Source organism: Anabrus simplex, chromosome 3, assembly GCF_040414725.1.
Source record: "Anabrus simplex isolate iqAnaSimp1 chromosome 3, ASM4041472v1, whole genome shotgun sequence".
In the NCBI taxonomy this organism is placed as follows: domain Eukaryota; kingdom Metazoa; phylum Arthropoda; class Insecta; order Orthoptera; family Tettigoniidae; genus Anabrus; species Anabrus simplex.
The window spans coordinates 104,124,620-104,144,031 of NC_090267.1; the positions used below are offsets into that span (position 1 = coordinate 104,124,620).

The 19,412-nt window shown below is 36.3% G+C and overlaps 1 protein-coding gene across 1 annotated transcript in view; it reads right to left on the reverse strand.

The window, feature by feature from the left end:
• Nucleotides 1–19,412, reverse strand: part of LeuRS (Leucyl-tRNA synthetase) — a 427,288-nt gene that overhangs the window by 2,960 nt on the left and 404,916 nt on the right. The window contains exon 18 of the mRNA XM_067142663.2: nucleotides 9,206–9,434. Within this exon, the coding sequence (XP_066998764.2) occupies nucleotides 9,206–9,434 (229 nt within the window). The remainder of the gene's footprint in view (nucleotides 1–9,205; nucleotides 9,435–19,412) is intronic.

Below are 19,412 nucleotides of genomic sequence, written 5' to 3' on the forward strand. Positions count from 1 at the left end.
ACATACCCCAGCTTGAAGAAAATAATAACACTTCTGGGTTACAAAATACAATAATTCATGCTTTAAACAGGATACTTCAATGAAATCATATCTACTGACAATACAGGCTAAAGACTTGTAGATGAACATAACAATCAAGAAGAAATCCATGTTAAACAGCAGCAGGCATTGTGATTATTAGTTTGGAGCATTCATAACAGGACTTCCTTGATAAATTAAGCAGATATGTGATAACTGAAAAAGGCTTTTCACAATAAAACTTGTTTAATGTAACACAGGCAAGAAATAATATAACACACACTGCATATCACATGCTAGTTTGTCTTTAAAGTCATAGTTGTGGCCTTGTTGGTTCCTGCAAAAAGTCTTGAGAAAATGTTTTGTCATAACAGGGACCAGAACTCCTGGTCTTCAAAATAGAAATAGACTTCAGAGATTCATTGGACATGGATGATCTGAACTCTGTTCTATTTTTCTTTACAAGACTGAAAACACGTTCACATTCTGCATTGCTATGGAGTGTGGTGAGAACAGAGAGCATTACTCTAGAAATTTGGTTATACTTAAGAAGTCCATTGGCTCCACGAATTCTTGATATTTGCACCCAACTGGAATTACTTGCAGCATCTTGATTTGCAACCTAAGTGTCATCTACCTGAAGAGCTGTGAAATGCCTCTGAAGCTCATTCATCACCTCATCTGTAGTTTCATTCTCTTCCTTGCATAACATGATAGGAAACTTTTCCAAAATAAAAAAATGGAAGAAAACTGTGCATTTTCAATTTTGTCTAACCTAGCAACTTGATCATACTTTAACACATCATCCTTGAGTGGAAACTTCTTGATGATGTAGTTACAGCCAGTACAAAAGTAGTTTCTCACTGATGAAAAGAAAAGGGATTTATCTGTATCCTGGAGATCATTCACTATGTTTGAAGTCTGAATGCCAATAACTAACTCATCATCACATCTTTGATTTTGAATCAAGTTGTACTCAACTTCAAGCAATGAGGAGCTTTTGACAATTTTGGGCTTAACAAACTTGGTGAACAACTGCTTTAGCAAATCCATTAGAAGTTCTAATAAAAAGTGAACTTGTAGGGAAGAAGTCTGAAGGGCAACATTGAATTTGTCAAATACAAGAATAGTCACATGAAGGAAAGTGCAAAAGGCCTTGTTCAAGTTTGAGGATAGGAACATAAACAATTCTTCCTCATGTGTTGTAGCAGAAGTCTTACTTTTTATGATAGGTTTGGAAGAATATGCATACCTGCCAACTTTCGAAAAGAGCAATCCAGAATATCCAAAAGTGGAAATTTTTTAACAACACGCGCATGCGTCGCAAAGTCTTGAGACATAATGGAAAAGGACAACAAGGGGGGAGATTATAAACAATACTAATACAAGTCAAATATATGTTATGATCACCCCTGAAATTAAATACTTACATAAAGTTAATTCTTGATGAGTGCTCATCTGTTTCTACTTAATACCGGGAACACTTTCTGTGATCATATAAAACAAGGAAATTAACCAGAATATGCCTCCCTAAAAGACTGATAATATTGTTTCTTAGTTGAACTCATCACGATCACCACTAAAAATACTAAATCGCTTACAAATTCGTCACACAATTCCATGAGTTTCAGAACTACCGCCAATGTTACTCACACCCACACACAAACAGACTTTCACAGCTGCTATGAAGCACGATGCACTTACTAAAGTTGTTATACACAGCCTGCTACTTTTCACAAATTTCTTTTCTTCAAAATCACAGCCTGCTACTTGTTTGGGAACATCTCAGTGAATGAAGTAGCAGTTGGGGTCGAACAGGTGACAAAAGCACGGTGATAATCGATAATGTAGTTATCGATACATTTACCAGTCGAATTTCAAACACTGCATCTCATATTACCAGCTACTATCAAAAGTCAAACAAATCCGATTTGATGGCAGAAAGTGAAACCAAGCGCGGATATTCAAAGTCCATACAATATCGTTGTTCATCCGCACAACTGTAAAACACACTCAAAATCCGTACATTTTATGGAAAAACCGGAATACCTGGCAGGTATGAATATGCTATTCTTTTAGGGGCATTTGTATTAGCAGAATCAAGAATTCTCTTCTTCTGATACTCTTTGGATCCACTTTGTTCAACTCTAGTATTCTGAGAGATGACAAGCTTATGGAAATGTTTTGGGTACATAATATTACTTCCTTCTTGAAGAAAGAAAGAAACAGATCCCACTGGTCCAGTAGTCTATCCAAACATCTGCATAAAGATAACCACCTAGTACAGATATGCTTCAGAATTTTCTTTGCCTCTTTATTGTGCAAGTTCTGAAATTTCTGAAGGCGTTCTTTCCTTTTGACACTCTTCTCTAGGAAATAAAATATATCAGCAAGGATCTCATCCACTTTAAGTGGTAATTTTCCAGCACCTTTTTCAGCTGCTAGATTAATCAGGTGGCAAATGCAACCTATGATGGCAATACCTGGTTGAACTTTCTTCAGAACTGCTGAAACCCCAATTTTGTGTCCTATCATAACAAGAGCACTGACAGAGCAGAAAGCCACACAGTTTTCAATTGGTGTGTTATGAGAATTCAGCTGTGATAACATCAGGTTACCTATGTTTTGCCCTGTTCAGTCCCCCTTGAACGCTGGTATGGATACCACAGTGTTCACTACTTTTTCCTGCGGTATATCGTAGAATGTAACAACAATGGGATACAACTTGGCATTCAAATCGCTGCTTCCATCCATTGTCAAAGATAATGGCCCGGTCTGAAGGCACTTAACAACTTCAGATCATGCATTTTTTGCCATTTACAATGCATGTCGTTTTCATGCGACCACAGCTGTATTTCTTTGCAACTTCTGATGTAGGCAACATCTTCTTAAATAAAGCACCAGCATGATCAGCCGCACTTAAGGGCACATTTTTTTCTTTTCAAAATGGCGCCCGGTAATGATGACGTAGTGTTTTATCCTCCGAGTAAATTAACCGTAAAATGTGACGAAAAGTGCGGAAAATGTTGAATATTAGTGAAAAATGATCAGCCGCACTTAAGGGACTGACCATTCTTCGAGTGATATACCGGTACCAGTAACAAATTCGAGCACGTGGTGTCAAGTAGTTCATGGATGGCCGGCTAAGAAGAAATCTACAACTGAATTTCCGGAAATAAGCATCAGAAATAGGTTTTCTGCCCTAAATAATTTAATTCTGGAAGAAAGTGATCGCGCGCGTGAAACCAAATCATTGCGATCCGCTGCCGTTGCCGTGCCAACGTTAAAATTTAGGCCCAGATTTCAGATTCAAGATCCAGTTAGGCCTAAATCAGCAAAGGTAGCTGTGTTTGGTGATAGTCAAGGAAGGGGAATTGCGGGAGTGATAAACGACGAGAATATAGCAGCAACCGGAGAAATATATCCAGGAGCTTCTATCAGCAGTGTCCTGGAAAACGTAGAAAAAGGAACTAGGAACTTTGGGAGCGGCGATGCAGTGCTTATCATCGGTGGGACGAACGACGTAGCTCACGACGACGCCAAGAATGTAGGATTACAACTTAAACATACACTACGGAAGCTGACCCACACTAACGTCTTTGTAGTGAACGTGCCCCACAGGCATGATTTGAGTAGAGACTCGTGTGTGAACATTGAAGTGGACAAGGTCAATACAGATATTGTTAAAATTTGTAAACATTTTCGGAATACTCAGCAGTTTTGGGAGATACTGTTATACAAAACATGGCCTCCATCTAAACAATTCAGGTAAACGAAAGATAGCAAATATTTTTCTAGATTTTATTAATCTTAGATATGTACTGTAAAACAGGCAACTCCCTTGAATTATAATACTGACTAGGAAAACTAGTAGAAAGAGCCAGTTGTACTTCAAGCTGGCTCAGTCAACTAGAAAATGAAACTCAGGAAAGTAAGGAATTTCAGTTACCCAAATGCAACAGTCAAGTTTTAGGAAGGAAGGGGGCCTGAGATTGCTCTTGGAAAACTGTCAAAGTGTAGTAAATAAACAATTAAAATTCGGTACATTGATGGAATCTTATGAGACTGATGTGGTGATAGGAGTGGAATCATGGTTGAGAGAAGGGGTGGGTAACAGAGAAGTATTTCCAGAAGGGTACACAGTCTATCGTAGAGACCGAGGAGATAAAAAGGGAGGGGGTGTCTTTATTCTGGTGAAGGAAACTTATAGTTCACATCAATGGTTTACCGATGAAAGGGATGAAATATTAGGGATAAAATTAGTTTGTGATAATATGAAGGAGGTGGGAATTATAGGAACATACAGGCCTGGAATAGAGGAAAGAGACATGGAAATATTTGAGGAAATACTAGATTATACTCATAAAAACAATAATAATGATATGGTAATAATTGGGGGAGATCTAAATTTGCCTGAAGTTGAATGGAATGGAGCTGCAAGTGAAGCCCATGAACAGAAACTGGCAAATAGTTAATTTGGGAGGGAGGATTTACACAAGTAGTACAAGAACCGACTTGTCTCAATAACTTACTAGATGTATTCTTGGTTAAACCATGGGAAATTGTTGATAAAACTGAGGTAATTAAAGGAACAGGAGACCATAAGGCTGTAATAATGGATGTAGGACTCGTACCAAAAAGGCTTAATAAGAGGGTTACACAAGACAAGGAATTGTACAGAAATTGTACAAGGATTTGGGACTTACCTTAAATCACAATTCAGTTGTTGGATAAGTGAAGGGAGTAATGTGGATACACTTTGGGCTAAATTTAAAGGAATCGTTTGGGAAGGAGAAAAGAGATTTGTACCTGTTAAGAAGGGTAAAATGACCTCAGACCCTGTTTATTATAAAGGGAAATAAGAAAATTAAAAAGAAAATGTAGAATAGTAAACAGGAAAATCAAAGAGGGTAGGGAGAGTAGAGAAACTAGAAAACAGCTAATGAGGAAACTGAAGAGAGTGAAAAAGGAAGCAAAATAGAATTATATGAATGGCATACTTTAAGAGGGTAATGACCACACAGGGAAATGGAAAAAGCTGTATTCATATATCAGGAATCAAAAAGGAAAAGGAATCCAAATTCCTACAATGTTGGGAGAAAGGGGTGAACACTATTTAACAGATACTGAAAAAGCAAACCTATTTAGTAGGGAATTCAGAGATTCAGTAGATGATTGTCAGGTGTTGGAAACTGAAACAGAAGATAGAGAGGGAGAGACACAGAGGGAAACAAGAAGCTTCTCATTCACAAATGAAGATATTTTCAGAGAAATCCAACTGCTTCAGCAAGGAAAAGCAGCAGGAAGTGATCAAATTACTGGAGAGGTATTAAAGACAATGGGGTGGTACATAGTGCCTTATTTAAAATTTCTCTTTGAATAAATAATAGTGGAATACCGCAGGAATGGAAGGAATCTATAATAATACCAATTTATAAAGGAAAGAGTGATAAAAGGAAACCAGAGAATTACAGACCAATCAGCCTGACGAGTACAGTTTGTAAAACACTGGAGAGTTTAATACCAAAGTACATCAGAGGGATATGTGATGATAAAAATTGGTTCATGAGGAGCCAGTATGGATTTAGAAAGAAATTTTCTTGTGAGGCACAACTGGTGGGATTTCAGCAGGACATATCAGATCAATTAAATTCAGGAAGTCAGTCAGATTGCATAGCCATAGATCTTTCCAAAGCCTTTGATAGAGTGGAACATGGAATATTATTAAAGAAATTGGAGGGATTGGAGGGAATTGGACGTAAGGGTTGCACGTGGGATAAAAACATTTCTAAATTCAAGGGTTCAGAAAGTCAAAGTAGGAAATAATGTATCGCAGGAAGAGAAAGTTTGGAAGGGAATTACACAGGGTAGTATAATCGGTTTGTTACTTTTCTTAATATACGCAAATGATTTAGGGAACAATATAACATCAAAAATAAGATTGTATGCAGATGACATAATTGTTTATAGAGAAATAAATAACACTGAGAATTGAACATTCAGAATTACAAAGGGACCTTCAGAGTATCCAACAATGGGTTGAAGAAAATAATATGAAGGTTAATGGAGGCAAATCAACTGTTACAACTTTTACAAACAGGAGCTTTAAAACTGAATTTGAATATACTTTGGATGAGGTAGTTATCCCAAAAGATGACAAGTGCAAATACTTAGGTGTGAGATTTGAAAGTAATTTGCACTGGAAGGGTCATGTTGATGACATTGTTGGGAAAGCATACAGATCGTTACATGTCATAATGAGGCTACTTAAAGGATGTAATAAAGAATTAAAAGAAAAAAGTTACTTAAGTATGGTTCGTCCATTATTGGAATATGCAAACAGTGTTTGGGATCCTCACCAAGAATACCATAAAAAGAAATAGATAGTGTGCAGAGGAAAGCAGCAAGATTTGTAACAGGGGATTTCAGGAGAAAGAGTAGTGTATCAGAAATGTTAAAGGAACTTGGGTGGGACTTTAAGTAAGAGAAGGGAGAAAACTAGACCTATAGGATTATATAGAGTCTATACAAGAGAAGAAGCACGGGGAGATATCTGTGAGAGGCTTCAGTTGGAAAATAATTATATCGGCAGGACAGACCACAAATATAAAATTAGAAGGAATTTTAGCAGAAGCGATTGGGGTAAATTTTCATTCATTGGGAAGGGTGTGAAGGAGTGGAACAGTTTACCAGGGGTAGTGTTTGATCCTTTTCCAAAATCTGTACAGATATTCAAGAAGAGAATAAACAGCAACAGAGAAAATAAATGAAGTGGTAGAGGGCATTCGACCAGTGCAGGTTATTGTAAATTAAAAAATGTATGTGAATAAATTAATTCCATCCCCTGGTCTAAGGAGTTTGGACAGCCAAAGTAGGGGACTGCCTGTAGGGGTGAAGTACAGTGGGGACTTCGAGGACCCTGGGACCGCTACGGTAGCTGTGAAGGCCCTTCAGGAACCCTGAAAAGTGGTGGCAAAAGGGGCTCTGGTTAAGATGCAGCAGGTCGTTATGCTACTTAGGTTCCAGAATTAAAAAAAAAAAAAAAAAAAAGCAATGTAAAGTTTAATCTTACAGTTGTATAATATCATTTGAAGTAATTCCACATACTGTATATCATTTGACTATATTTGTAAGTAGTGCAGGAGATACCATAAGTAGAATTTTGTAAACAATATAAATTCATTATGGATGAGCTGTGTGTTTAATAGAAAAAATTGTTAGCGTAAATTGTATAATATTGTATTATAAGAAAACTTTCTTCTCTTGATAATTTAATATTTAGTGCTTGACAATAATGTACTTTAGTGTACCATTTGCCACCGAGGTAGACACCTCATTTGCAAATAAGGAGATTTTGATTTTGAAGTAAACAACACTCGGCACTAATTACGTCACTGTCAACGTTTCCAGACTTGGCAAAAAAGGTGTTGATTTTCTTGTTATCTTCCTTCGATTTAACATAACTTAAGTGTTTACCGCACTTCACACGATTACGTAAATTGTTTCTCCCATCATGTGTAATATTAATATCACACCCACATACCGTGCAAAAGGCAAATTTTTCTCCCTTTCTTGATTTTAGTATGCATGGAAAATCAACAGAATGTGATTCTTTTAATGTCTGGAAGTACTGTTTCTTGTTGGTATTATTCATGATAATCTACAATAGGAATATAGCGTATGAAAATGTCTGATAACAAATGTCTCTATATCTGTTGAAACATCAAAAGAAACCTGGATCACTGAACATCACATAAAATTATAACATAAACACTCAAGGCAGTCAAACACTTCATTAAAATATGTCAAAACATACAAAGTCTTAAAATGTTAAATGAACACGACGCCAACCTCGTGAACAAACAATATGCACATGGTAAAAAACACACACACGTGGAACGAATGTAATTTTTCTTCTTCTTTATAATTTAATGGGCTTCGCTAATAGCAGTATACCCAGTCAGTGGAACAAATGTAATTAGTCCAACGAATACAGGAAACTGCGAAGCATGAAGTTATAACATAAAATCTCGAAGACTTCATTAAAATATGTCATAACCTTAAAAGGCCAAAACATTCGTGAACAAACACCACCACTCACGTGGACAAAGAATATAGGTTAAATCACAACAAGCGAATGTAGCGGCACAAAGAATTTGCGGAGCAGAGTCTGTCGACAGCTAAGATTTACATGGAAGAACTGTTATCCCTGCTGTAAATTCAATTCCAATAACGGCACAAACATCACACGGTTAAAAATACTAATCATATCAAAGAATGAGCTGTTGACTATTGTGGACTTGCCTTCAACCAAGACCAAGCGTGCTTCAATCCATGCAAACAATCGATTGTACGGAAGTGGAGCAATTATCGAATGTTAACGTTTCAAATTTTTGTCCGTGAAGTCATAAAATTACACCGTCCATCCATAAAACCGTAAAATGCTGCAATTTTCTTAAATTTTACGGATAAACCATAAGAGTTGGCAGGTATGAGTCACTGACAAAGGTTTCCAAGTTTGATAGATTGAGTATTTCGTGAGTGGATGCGGTGCACTATTGATAACCTGCTGTGCATATATGTTAGTCTGCTCACAAACGTACTCGAAGAAACTGTCGCTCATAAATATATTTACAAAAGACATTGTATCTTCACTGTTTGGAACCTCTACATTTAGGCCTACATTCGCTAAAAACACAGGTAATGGGGGAGAATAGCTTGAAGAGGTGTCAGACAGAGAAGCATTGCCTGGTATTTCACCATTATTGCACAATGTTGTTTCATCATCACTTTCACTTTCTAAATCCGGGATAAGTCCATCTCCTGAATCATCATTATTAATTATTTTAACAGATTCTTCAACAGATATAAACTTACTGCACAGCATACTGTGTCTTGTTTGTAGCACTAACACAACAACACTGGAGTCAAGACCATGGGCTTGGAAAGTGCCGGGAAAAGAAAATATTTATGCAGGACGAGTCAAGGTGGGAATGACTATTTTGACATGTGTTAAGGAAGGTCAGAACAATCATCTAACTGTCATCTATGAAAATGAAGGAACTATGATCCAAACTTTAAATTTCTGCACAAGTTCTTATTCTGGGAGATTACACTGGCACAATGTTATCCACCTTAAGGCGCCTATGGGAGTCAATGTGTTAAGACAGCCAAAACGTTGACTCACCTTTTATCAGCCTGTCAGCACGTGCCAGTCTTGCTGCTACCCTGGTAGTTGTGTCTCCATGCCTCACATTGAGAGTGACAGTAAAGTGACCATTTTGAGGTTGAGGATTCACAAATGTAAGGCATACACTTGGCTGTATACTAAAGGTCATGTAAGGATGGCCCGGACGACAATCCTCTCGAATGTTCTCAGGAGCTTCATCTGCATACTTAACTGAGATGTCTTCCAACTATAACAAGAAATTTACAATAAATATTATAAAATGCACTTTCCTTACACATACATTATAGCCCTTTGTAAGATATTACTTGTTGAAGAGGTCTGAAGTGGCATTAACATTGAGGTCATCAACTCCAAATCTCAGAAAAGAGATTCTACCCCTCAAAGAAAGATGATGGTAAAAGGTCATGAAAACATAGAATATGAATCTTAGAAAGGAACAGACTTACATGAGCGAGGTTATACAAGAAAGGTGAAAGTGAGGAGACTAGCACAAGTAATGCCAAACTCAGCAGTGGTTATGTGAGATATCTGGAAAAGATCCAAAGGAAAGCATCACACTTTGTTCTGGACAACTTCTGACAAAAGAGTAGTGTTATGAAAATGTTGCAAACTTTGAACTGGGAAGACTAGGGAGTAAGGAGATGGAACAGCTTAAATAATAATAATAATAATAATAATAATAATAATAATAATAATAATAATAATAATAATAATAATAATAATAATAGTTGTTATGGGGTTACCCATGGAGCAGAAAGAGGTTAAAGAAGGTGCGGGCTGGAATGGGCCTAAATACCAAATCAAAATTAATTTAAAACTTAAACTGAAGGTTATATTTTCTGAATTTCAAACTTAACAATTTTTCATCACAATAATGAAACAATCAGGTACAGTGATGATCATAAAACAAGTCTAGGAAAAGACAAGATTAGTGGTTTTAACAGATCCTGGGCTTCAATCCCTCGCTTTACTTTTCCTGAGCTCCTAGCTCAAATTTACAAAAGAGCACAAATTTGTACAAGGGAAGAAATCCCCTAATTCAAAGAGCACTTGCTCCCAAAATTACAACATCTAGCCTTCAAGAGGCATTCATAAACCTTACAAAACTTTTGAAAAAGAGTGAACAGGCTCTCAGTTTTCCACGCCTACTCGAGGCAACCTCAATTTACAATTACAGGCCTCTCAAGGCACTACTTATTTTTACAGGTGTATTAAATACCCAACCTACTGGGCCTTCGTGGGATAAGAATAACAGGTTAAATTAATGGCCCGAACACAAAATGAATGGAGGCGTATACTAGCACTCCTAGATGTGAACACTTAAAACCTCAAGGGCACTAGGCCGATGGAACAGGGGCTATTCCCAAACTACTGAGGTGACTCGTACAAGGGTAAATTAATGCATTACGGAAAGGAAGAAAAACAGTTCTAAAACGTAGTCACCTCAAACCAAGATGAAGGGGAGCTCGAGAGGGTACATCACTCTCTATCCCCGATTTACAGTCAAAGATTTTATGAAACTTTTTACATTAGCCGGCAGAAGTTACATTTTATAAACATAGGTTACATGGTTAAAGATTCGGACCTTCCCCTTGGAATAATCTGCGGCGGTAGTGACAACAAGAAAGATGGAATTATGTAGCCATACCTGGTAGCAGTTCTAGCTGCCGACGAAAAGGCCGCCCGCCTACTGCTTAACACACACACTCAGAAGATGTTGATCAATTGGCCAAGAAACATAAAAATCCGCAGTTTATAAACCCTCAGGGAAGGTTTGAGACCATTCAAGATTAAACTAGCCACACCCACTCAAGTTTATTGGTTAATTTCAAAGTTACACACAGAATCGAAGAAGAAGCCGATGGTAGATGGAAAATTAATTACAGAAATTAGGGATTGGGTAGATTCAAAATTGGCAAAAATAAAAAGGAAATACTGCCAACCCAAAAATAAATGAACATCAAGCAGGAAAAAAAAAAATATGAATACAAAACTTCTTTGAATTATAAGTTCTTACACCTCACACCAGGGTGTATGATCATAGTTTTAAGTAGTGTCATCTGTGGAAAAGTGTCCAAACTTCTTGATGGATAGTGAACAAAACTAGTAGAAATTCAGTCAGTTCAGGAAACTTCACAATAACAAAATTACATCTTATTTCTGTGGTGACATTTTCTGAGTAAATTTCTAAGTTGGTGTAGTTTCAGTTTCTCTGTTTTACCAATAGAGGAGTTCATTTAGGTGCAGAATTTGAATGCGCAGCGTTGGGGTGTACCTTCCAGTACAACAACAACAACAATAATAATAATGATGATGATGATGATGATGATGATGATGATGATGATGATGATGATAATAATAATAATAATAATAATATGTTTTATTTATTCTGGCAAAGTTAGGGATGTACTCCCTTTCTTACACTTATCTAGTCTTAACCTACAACACTTAATAATAACTAATGCCAACCATAATATGATAATATTAACAATAATAATAAGCAGAGTGTTTGCAAGAAATCAGCTTCATTTCTTGAGTCAAATCTTATTTACATTAAGTCAATAAAAGTAAATTTCCACCTGTTTGATACTTTATATTTGCTTTAAGCAAGTTAATTGTTTCGTTCCTTAGGAACATCTTCAGCTACATTATATTGCATAGGTGAAATTACAAATCATTTTTCTTCTCAAGAAACATCTTAAAAAGTACCTTGTTATGCTTAAAACAATATTAATTTAAAAGAGATAGAAATAATTAAAATTTGTGAGGAGGGTTCAGTGGGGCAGTGAAACGGAAAGAGAAAATGGATCTACTTATGTTCTAACCTAATTTAAAACTATTTATATTCACTTGAACAGACGTTAAATATTTGTTAGCATCCAACATTTTTGTTCATCAATGATGTGTATGTTTCCTAGTTGTTTATAGTTAAAAAAGTTTTTGAAAAAGAAATTTTTCTTGTCGATGTTCTGTTTTAATTAAGAACTGTTCTCTTCAGCTGGTTTTTTTTTTTTTTTTTTTTTTTTTCCCAAGGTGAGTGTTGTCATTTGATTTAATTTTGTGAAAATGGATCTCTTGAATTTTGTTTATTATAGGATCCTCTGAAACTGGTTGCTGTCTTGTTGTTATTATGAATAAAGTTTCCCCAAAATCTGCAATGAAACAAAAATGGGGGATTGCTTTGTATTAGTATGTATTAAAATCTGCACAAGGGAACCTATCGAAGTACTTAAATGAGTGGCGTCTTGCCTTATTATGTAGGTAACCCACTGTGTCCTTGGAGGGATGTAGCAGCAACTGATGCAGCTTTCCGTCTAGTAAAATAGCGATGTGTTTGTTCTGAAGCTTACTCCTCCTTTGGGAGAGGAGGCAAGGCTGTGGAGTGGGGAGGAGGCGTGCCGCTTATGGTCACGGTTTCAATGGCTTCAGAAGATGGGGTGGGGCAATAGATATTCGGGAGGACAGAGGTTCAATCGGTTTCTTTCTTTTACAGTCTGTGTTATTTTTTATGCCTAATCCTTTCAGGTGTGCTAATATTCCTACATATAAGGGGTTCTTATTATCAATTATATCTTTGAGGTTATTGTCCTGTTTACCTTGTTGATCTAAACAAATATATATACTTTCTAGTTTGTTTAGTAGACTGCCTTTATTTGTTTTACTTAAGATTGTCAGATCTTGCCCTATAGTAGTCAACTGATGACCGATTGCACTCATGTGCCTCTCAGCATTAAAGTACTCAAGATATCTTACCGTAAAACTGCGTCTGGTCTGCTCTGGTCTGCCCTACGTAAGATTTTTTGCATTGGTGACAGTTCAATTTGTACACTCCTGAATCGAAATGACTGCCCTTCCATAGGGAATTAACACTATTGTAGCTGAAAAATTTTTGCTTAGTGTTATTGCTAGTTGAGTACGCAATCTTATAGTCATATTTTCTGAACAGATTTGCTAATGTGTATGTATATACAAAGGGCGATTTCAGTTAGATTATATACTAATGAAGCAAAGATACAGGAATCAGATAAAATCATGCCACAGCTATTCAGGTCCCAATATAGACAGTGACCATACACTTGAATTTTCTAATTATTTTATTTACCATATATATTGGGATTGTTAAAAGTGAACCTAGCATATTTATCATTCTTCTTTATCTTAGATGTTAGATTTTTTGAAACCTCTGTTTGAATTTTCTAATCATTTTATTTACCTCATTAAGTCCAAAACCATTATATTGGGCTTGTTTACAGATGAAGAGCAGTTCTTTTTTCTCATTCTAGATGGGAGAGAGGTATACTGAATGCTCTGTATATGTGACTATAGTAAGCTGACCTTTTTTGTGACTCCGGATGTAACAAGTGATTCTTTATTGTAAGAGTAAAAGTGGGCTTTTTATGTATCTTTAAAGAAGATATAAGATAGGATGGTACGAGCGGCCCCCCTCAATGTTGTCAATAGCCTCCTCCGAGGGTGGATGAACGAATTGATGTCAGGGCACTCTCTCGTCCTTGGAGTGAGAAATTGCCCCTAAAGGCGGAAAAAACAATACATACTGGTCGACGGCACAGAATAGAGAAGGCAATGGAAAACCATTCCATTAAAGATCCTAAGGATATCCCAAGTAGAATGCAACCATGAAAGCTGACAATAATGAGGAAACGTTAACTACTGATCATGAATTTCGAAACCCAAGATCTGGCAGGAGTGGTAAGAGGACTTCTTAGGACATTAGCAAGCGAAATCCCTCTAAAACAGCCATGAAGATGGGAACATAGAATATACAAATGATGGTGAAAGCGGAAAACTGGATGAAGTGAAAGACCAGATGATGAAGAATGAGATAGATATATTAAGTATATGTGAGACAAGATGGGAAAGAAATGGAGACTTCTACAGCGATGAGTTTAGAGTAATTTATAGCGGTGGAGAGAAAAGAGGAAAGCATGGAGTGACATCTATATATATAAAATAACTTGTCCTGACTGACTGACTGACTGACTGACTGACTGATTCATCATCGCCGAGCCAAAACTACTGGACATAAAGAAATGAAATTTTGGGCATAGATTCATATTAAGATGTAGGTGCTCGCTAAGAGAGGATTTTTGGATATTCCTTTGCTAAGGGGGTGAAAAGGGGGGTTGAAATTTTAAAATGTGTGTATCTATATCTCAAAACTTTAAAAGTTTACAGATGTAAAAATTGGTATTTAGAATCTTCTTTAAAAATAAGGAAACACGTATTTTTTTTTGTTTTCAGAAAATTCCAATAGTAGGGGTGAAAAACGGTGAAAAAGGGGTTGAATGCCTTTAATCAGGATACCGGTACTTATATATCTCAGAAACTGAAGATATTCCAGACCTGAACATTGGTACATTTGATCTCTTTCAAAAATAAAGAAACAGGAATTTTTTTTTTGGAAAATCCAATTAATGGGAGGGTGAAAAGGGGGGTGAATTTTTAAAATGAGTGCATCTATATCTCAAAACTTTTAAAGTTTACAGATGTAAAAATTGGTACTTAAAATCTCCATTAAAAATAAAGAAACACGTATTTTTTGTTTACGGAAAATCCCAAAAGGAGGGGTGAAAAGGGGTGAAAAATGGGCTGAATACCTTTAAGGAGGATACTTATATCTCAGAAACTTAAGATATTACAGACCTGAAAATTGATACATTTGATCTTTTTTAAAAATAAAGAAGCACGTACTTTTTTTTTGGAAAATCCAATTAATGGGAGGGTGAAAAGGGGGGTGAATTTTTAAAAGGAGTGCATCTATATCCCAAAACTTTTAAAGTTTACAGATGTAAAAATTGGTACTTAGAATCAACATTAAAAATAAAGAAACATGTATTGTTTTGTTTTCGGAAAATCCCAATTGGAGGGGTGAAAAGGGGTGAAAAATCGGTAAATGCCTTTAATGAGGATACTTATATCTCAGAAAATGAAGATATTACAGACCTGAAAATTGGTACTTTTGAGCTCTTTTAAAAATAAAGAAACACCTATTTTTTTGTTTTTGGAAAATCCAATTAATGGGAGGGTGGAAATGGGGGGTGGATTTTAAAATGAGTGCATCTACAGTATATCTCAAAAACTTTTAAAGTTTATAGGTGGAAAAATTGGTATTTAGAATCTCCTTTAAATATAAAGAAACGCGTATTTTTTGTTTTCGGAAAATTCCAATAGGAAGGGTGGAATAGGGTGAAAAAGGGGTCAAATGCCTTTAATGAGGCTACTTATGTTTCAGAACCTGCAGATATTATAGACCTGAAAATTGGTGTTTGGGATCTCCTTTAAAAATAAAGAAACATATACTTTTTTGTTTTTGGAAAATCCAATTAATGGTTGGGGGTGAAAAGGGGGTGAATTTTTAAAATGAGTGTATCTATATCTCAAAACTTTTAAAGTTTATAGATGTAAAAATTGGTATTTAGAACTTCCTTTAAAAATAAAGAAACACGTACTTTTTTTGTCTTCGGAAAATCCCAATGGGAAGGGTGGAAAAGGGTGAAAAAGGGGTTGAATGCCTTTAATGTGGCTACTTATATTTCTGAACCTGAAGATGTTACAAACCTGAAAAGTGGTATTTGGGATCTACTTTAAAGATACAGAAGCAGGTATTTTTTCGTTTTTGGAAAATCCAAATAATGGGGGGTGAAAAGGGGGGGTGAATTTTTAAAATGAGTGTGTCTACATCTTAAAAACTTTAAAAGTTTACAGATGTAAAAAGTTGGCATTTAGAATCTCCCTTAAAAATAAAGGAACACGTATTTTTTTTGTTTTCTGTAAATTCAATGGGAGGGGTGTAAAAAGGTTGAATGCCTTTAATGAGGATACACATATCTCAGAAACTGAAAATATTACAGAACTGACAATTTGTATATGGGATCTCCTTTAAAAATAAAGAAACACGTATTATTTGTTTTTGGAAAATCCAATTAATGGCGGTTAAACAGGAGTGACATATTGGGGTGAATTTTTCGAAAGATTATATCTACAGAATATGTGAGAAACGAAAAATGTTACACACGTAAAAAGTAGGTATTTGGAATTCCCTCTAAATGTAAAGAAACATAGGTGATTTGTTTTTGGAAACTCCCCTTAAGGGCAAATAAAAAGGGGTGAAATTTTAAAATGAGAATTTCTACAGTATAACTCAAAAAACTTAACATGTTACAGAAGTGAAAAATGGTGTTTTACCTCCATTAAAAATAAAGAAACGTGTATTTTTAGTTTTCGGAAATAATATTTGGGTGAAGGGGAGGGGGGTAAAATTGACTGAAAATGGTGTTGATTTCTTTTAATTAGGCTACTGATATCTCAAAAATGAAGATGTTACAGACGTGAAATTTGATATTTGGAATCTGCTTTAAAAGTAAGGAAACACGTATTTTCAGAAAATCCAATGAATGGGGGGTGGGGGAGCTGAAAGAATTGATAAATTAATTGACTTAATTGTATAAGAATTCCATACATCTAATAAAAATAAAGTTGTTACAGACATGAAAATTGGTATTTGGATTTCCTTTAAAAACAAAGAAAAACGCGTTTTGGAGGGGGGGGGGGCATTTGCGAGGCGGGAGTGAAAAGGAGTTGAATTCCTTTCACGAGGACACATAAATCAAAAACTGAAGAAGTTAGAGTCGTGATAATTGGTATTTAGAAGATCGTTTACTATTAAAGAAACAAGTATTTTTTGCCAGATAATTCACTTAGGGGGACGGGGGGAGGGAGTTTGAAAGGAAGTGAAAAAAAGTGAATTATTGTTATGGGGATTCTTATATCTCAAAACTGAAGGTAATAGACGTGAACATTGGTGTTTGGAATCTCCTTTAAACATAAAGAAACACGCCTTCTTTTATTTTCTTTTTTTGGGGGGGGGGTAAATAAACTTAACGGCGGTGGGCTGTAAAAGGAGGTGAGACCAATTGATTTTACTGTTCATAATGTACTTATCAGGAGCCTCCGTTGCTCAGGCGGCAGGGCGCCGGCCTCTCACTGCTGGGTTCCGTGGTTCAAATCCCTTTCACTCCACGTGACATTCGTGCTGGACAAAATGGAGGCGGGACAGGTTTCTCTCCGGATACTCCGGTTTTCCCTGTCATCATTCATTCCAGCAATACTGTCCAATATTTCATTTCATTTGTCATTCATCGATCATTGCCCCCAGAGGAGTGCTTCGGCAGCCGGCACAATTCCTATTGTTGCCGCTAGATGGGGCTTTATTCATTCCTTTCCTGACCCTATCGAATGACTGGAAACAGGCTGTAGATTTGCGATGTACTTATTCTGATCATAAACCGATCATTTTTAATCTTTCCTGGGTTCGATTTCAACAGCCATTTTTCCTTCGGAGAACGTTCTTAGATTACAGTAGACTCTCCTGACATATAAATAAAAATTTAAACACATTTGAAATAAACGATAGGAATGAGATTGAGCGTCAAATTGTTCACCTCTATAATAAGGTCAATAATGCACGGAAGTATGTCATTCATGCATCTTGCTGTGGGGTCCAGAACATCTAATAATAATAATAATAATAATAATAATAATAATAATAATAATAATAATAATAATAATGCAGATATGCAGGACAGGTGTGAATAAGGCTTAGCCAAATAAGCACCCGCGGATCAACTGAGGTAAACAGAGAAATGGTCAACGGCCTCGACGGCAGAAGAGGACATATCCCAATGGGATATAATTATAGGATCTTCAAAAGTGGAACAAACAAGAAAATTGGTAAAGGAGCAGCATTGTTAGGAATGGCCTTCTGTGTAGACAAAAAAGTTTTGGATTCAGTAATAGAGGTGAAACCCATCAACAATAGGCTTATGACCTTAAGAATCAGGCATACAAACAAAAAATACACCTTTATTAATGTGCATGCACCAACAAATGGAGACAATAAAAAGGAGCCTGAAAAAACAGAAAGATTCTGGGAAGAACTTGAAACAGAAATGGCCAAAATCCCTAAAAATGATGTGAAAATTCTACTCGGTGATTTCAATGCACAGCTTGGCAGAGAATACAAATACAGGAGGACAGTGGGAGACTATCCAGCCCACAGATTCACCAATAAAAATGGCACACGCCTCATTGAGTTATGCCAACAAAATAACCTCAAAATTATGTCAACATCACACCGGAAGAATCCCAAAAAGCAAAAAACTTGGCGATCACCCATCCATCATTTAGGAGAATTTCAGATTGAACATGTGGCAATATCATATGATTACCAAAAGGAAATTCATGATGTGCAAGTGCGCAGAGGTGCTAACATCGATTCGGATCATTATTTAAGCAGAATCAAAATTAAATTCACACCCAAAGGGAAATTCAACAGGAAAACATCGGTGATTCCAAAATTTGATCTGCACAAAATCAAGGACTCCAAAATTTCAGAAGAATGGGAAAAACGACCTGCGGAGAGCTGGGAGAATATCCAGACTAAAATCATCGAAACTGCGAAGGACCTAATCCCTCTTCGCAAGAAACCAAAACATCCTTGATGGAATCAAGAATGTGAGACCGCACTAAAAGAAAGGAAAAAGGCATTTCAAAACTACAATTGTAACAAATCAGAAGAAACACAGAAGAAATTCTTCGAAGTTCGCAAGCAATAAACTGAAATACGTCAATGTCCAACTGAAGTCAATTGAAGATAACTTCAGAATTACAACACACACGATTTCTACAAGACCTTTGCGAACCAAATTAAAGGATATTCCCCACAGAACCTTTGCTTTCGGAAGCACGATGGTAAACTAGCCTTGACAAATAAAGAAAACTGCCAAGAATTAGCTACATATTTTTCACAGCTTTTAAATTGTCCAGAACCCAAAAAGAGATTCCCGAAAGTACAGCCAGAAATCATACCGGAAAATTCGGCACCACCAACTCAAGAAGAAATTTATTCACATATCAAGAAACTTAAAGACAACAAAGCATCAGGGGAAGACGGAATTGTAGCTGAACTTCTGAAAAATTTAGGCCCAAATTCACTCAGAGAAATTACACAAATAATCCAAAACATTTGGCAAACCGAAAGGCTCCCGGATGACTGGAAGATTGCTCTAATCCATCCACTACATAAAAAAGGCAGCAAGTTAGACGTAAACAATTACAGAGGAATCTCTCTTGTATCAGTCACATACAAAATACTATCAGCCTGTCTCTTGCATAGAACACAACA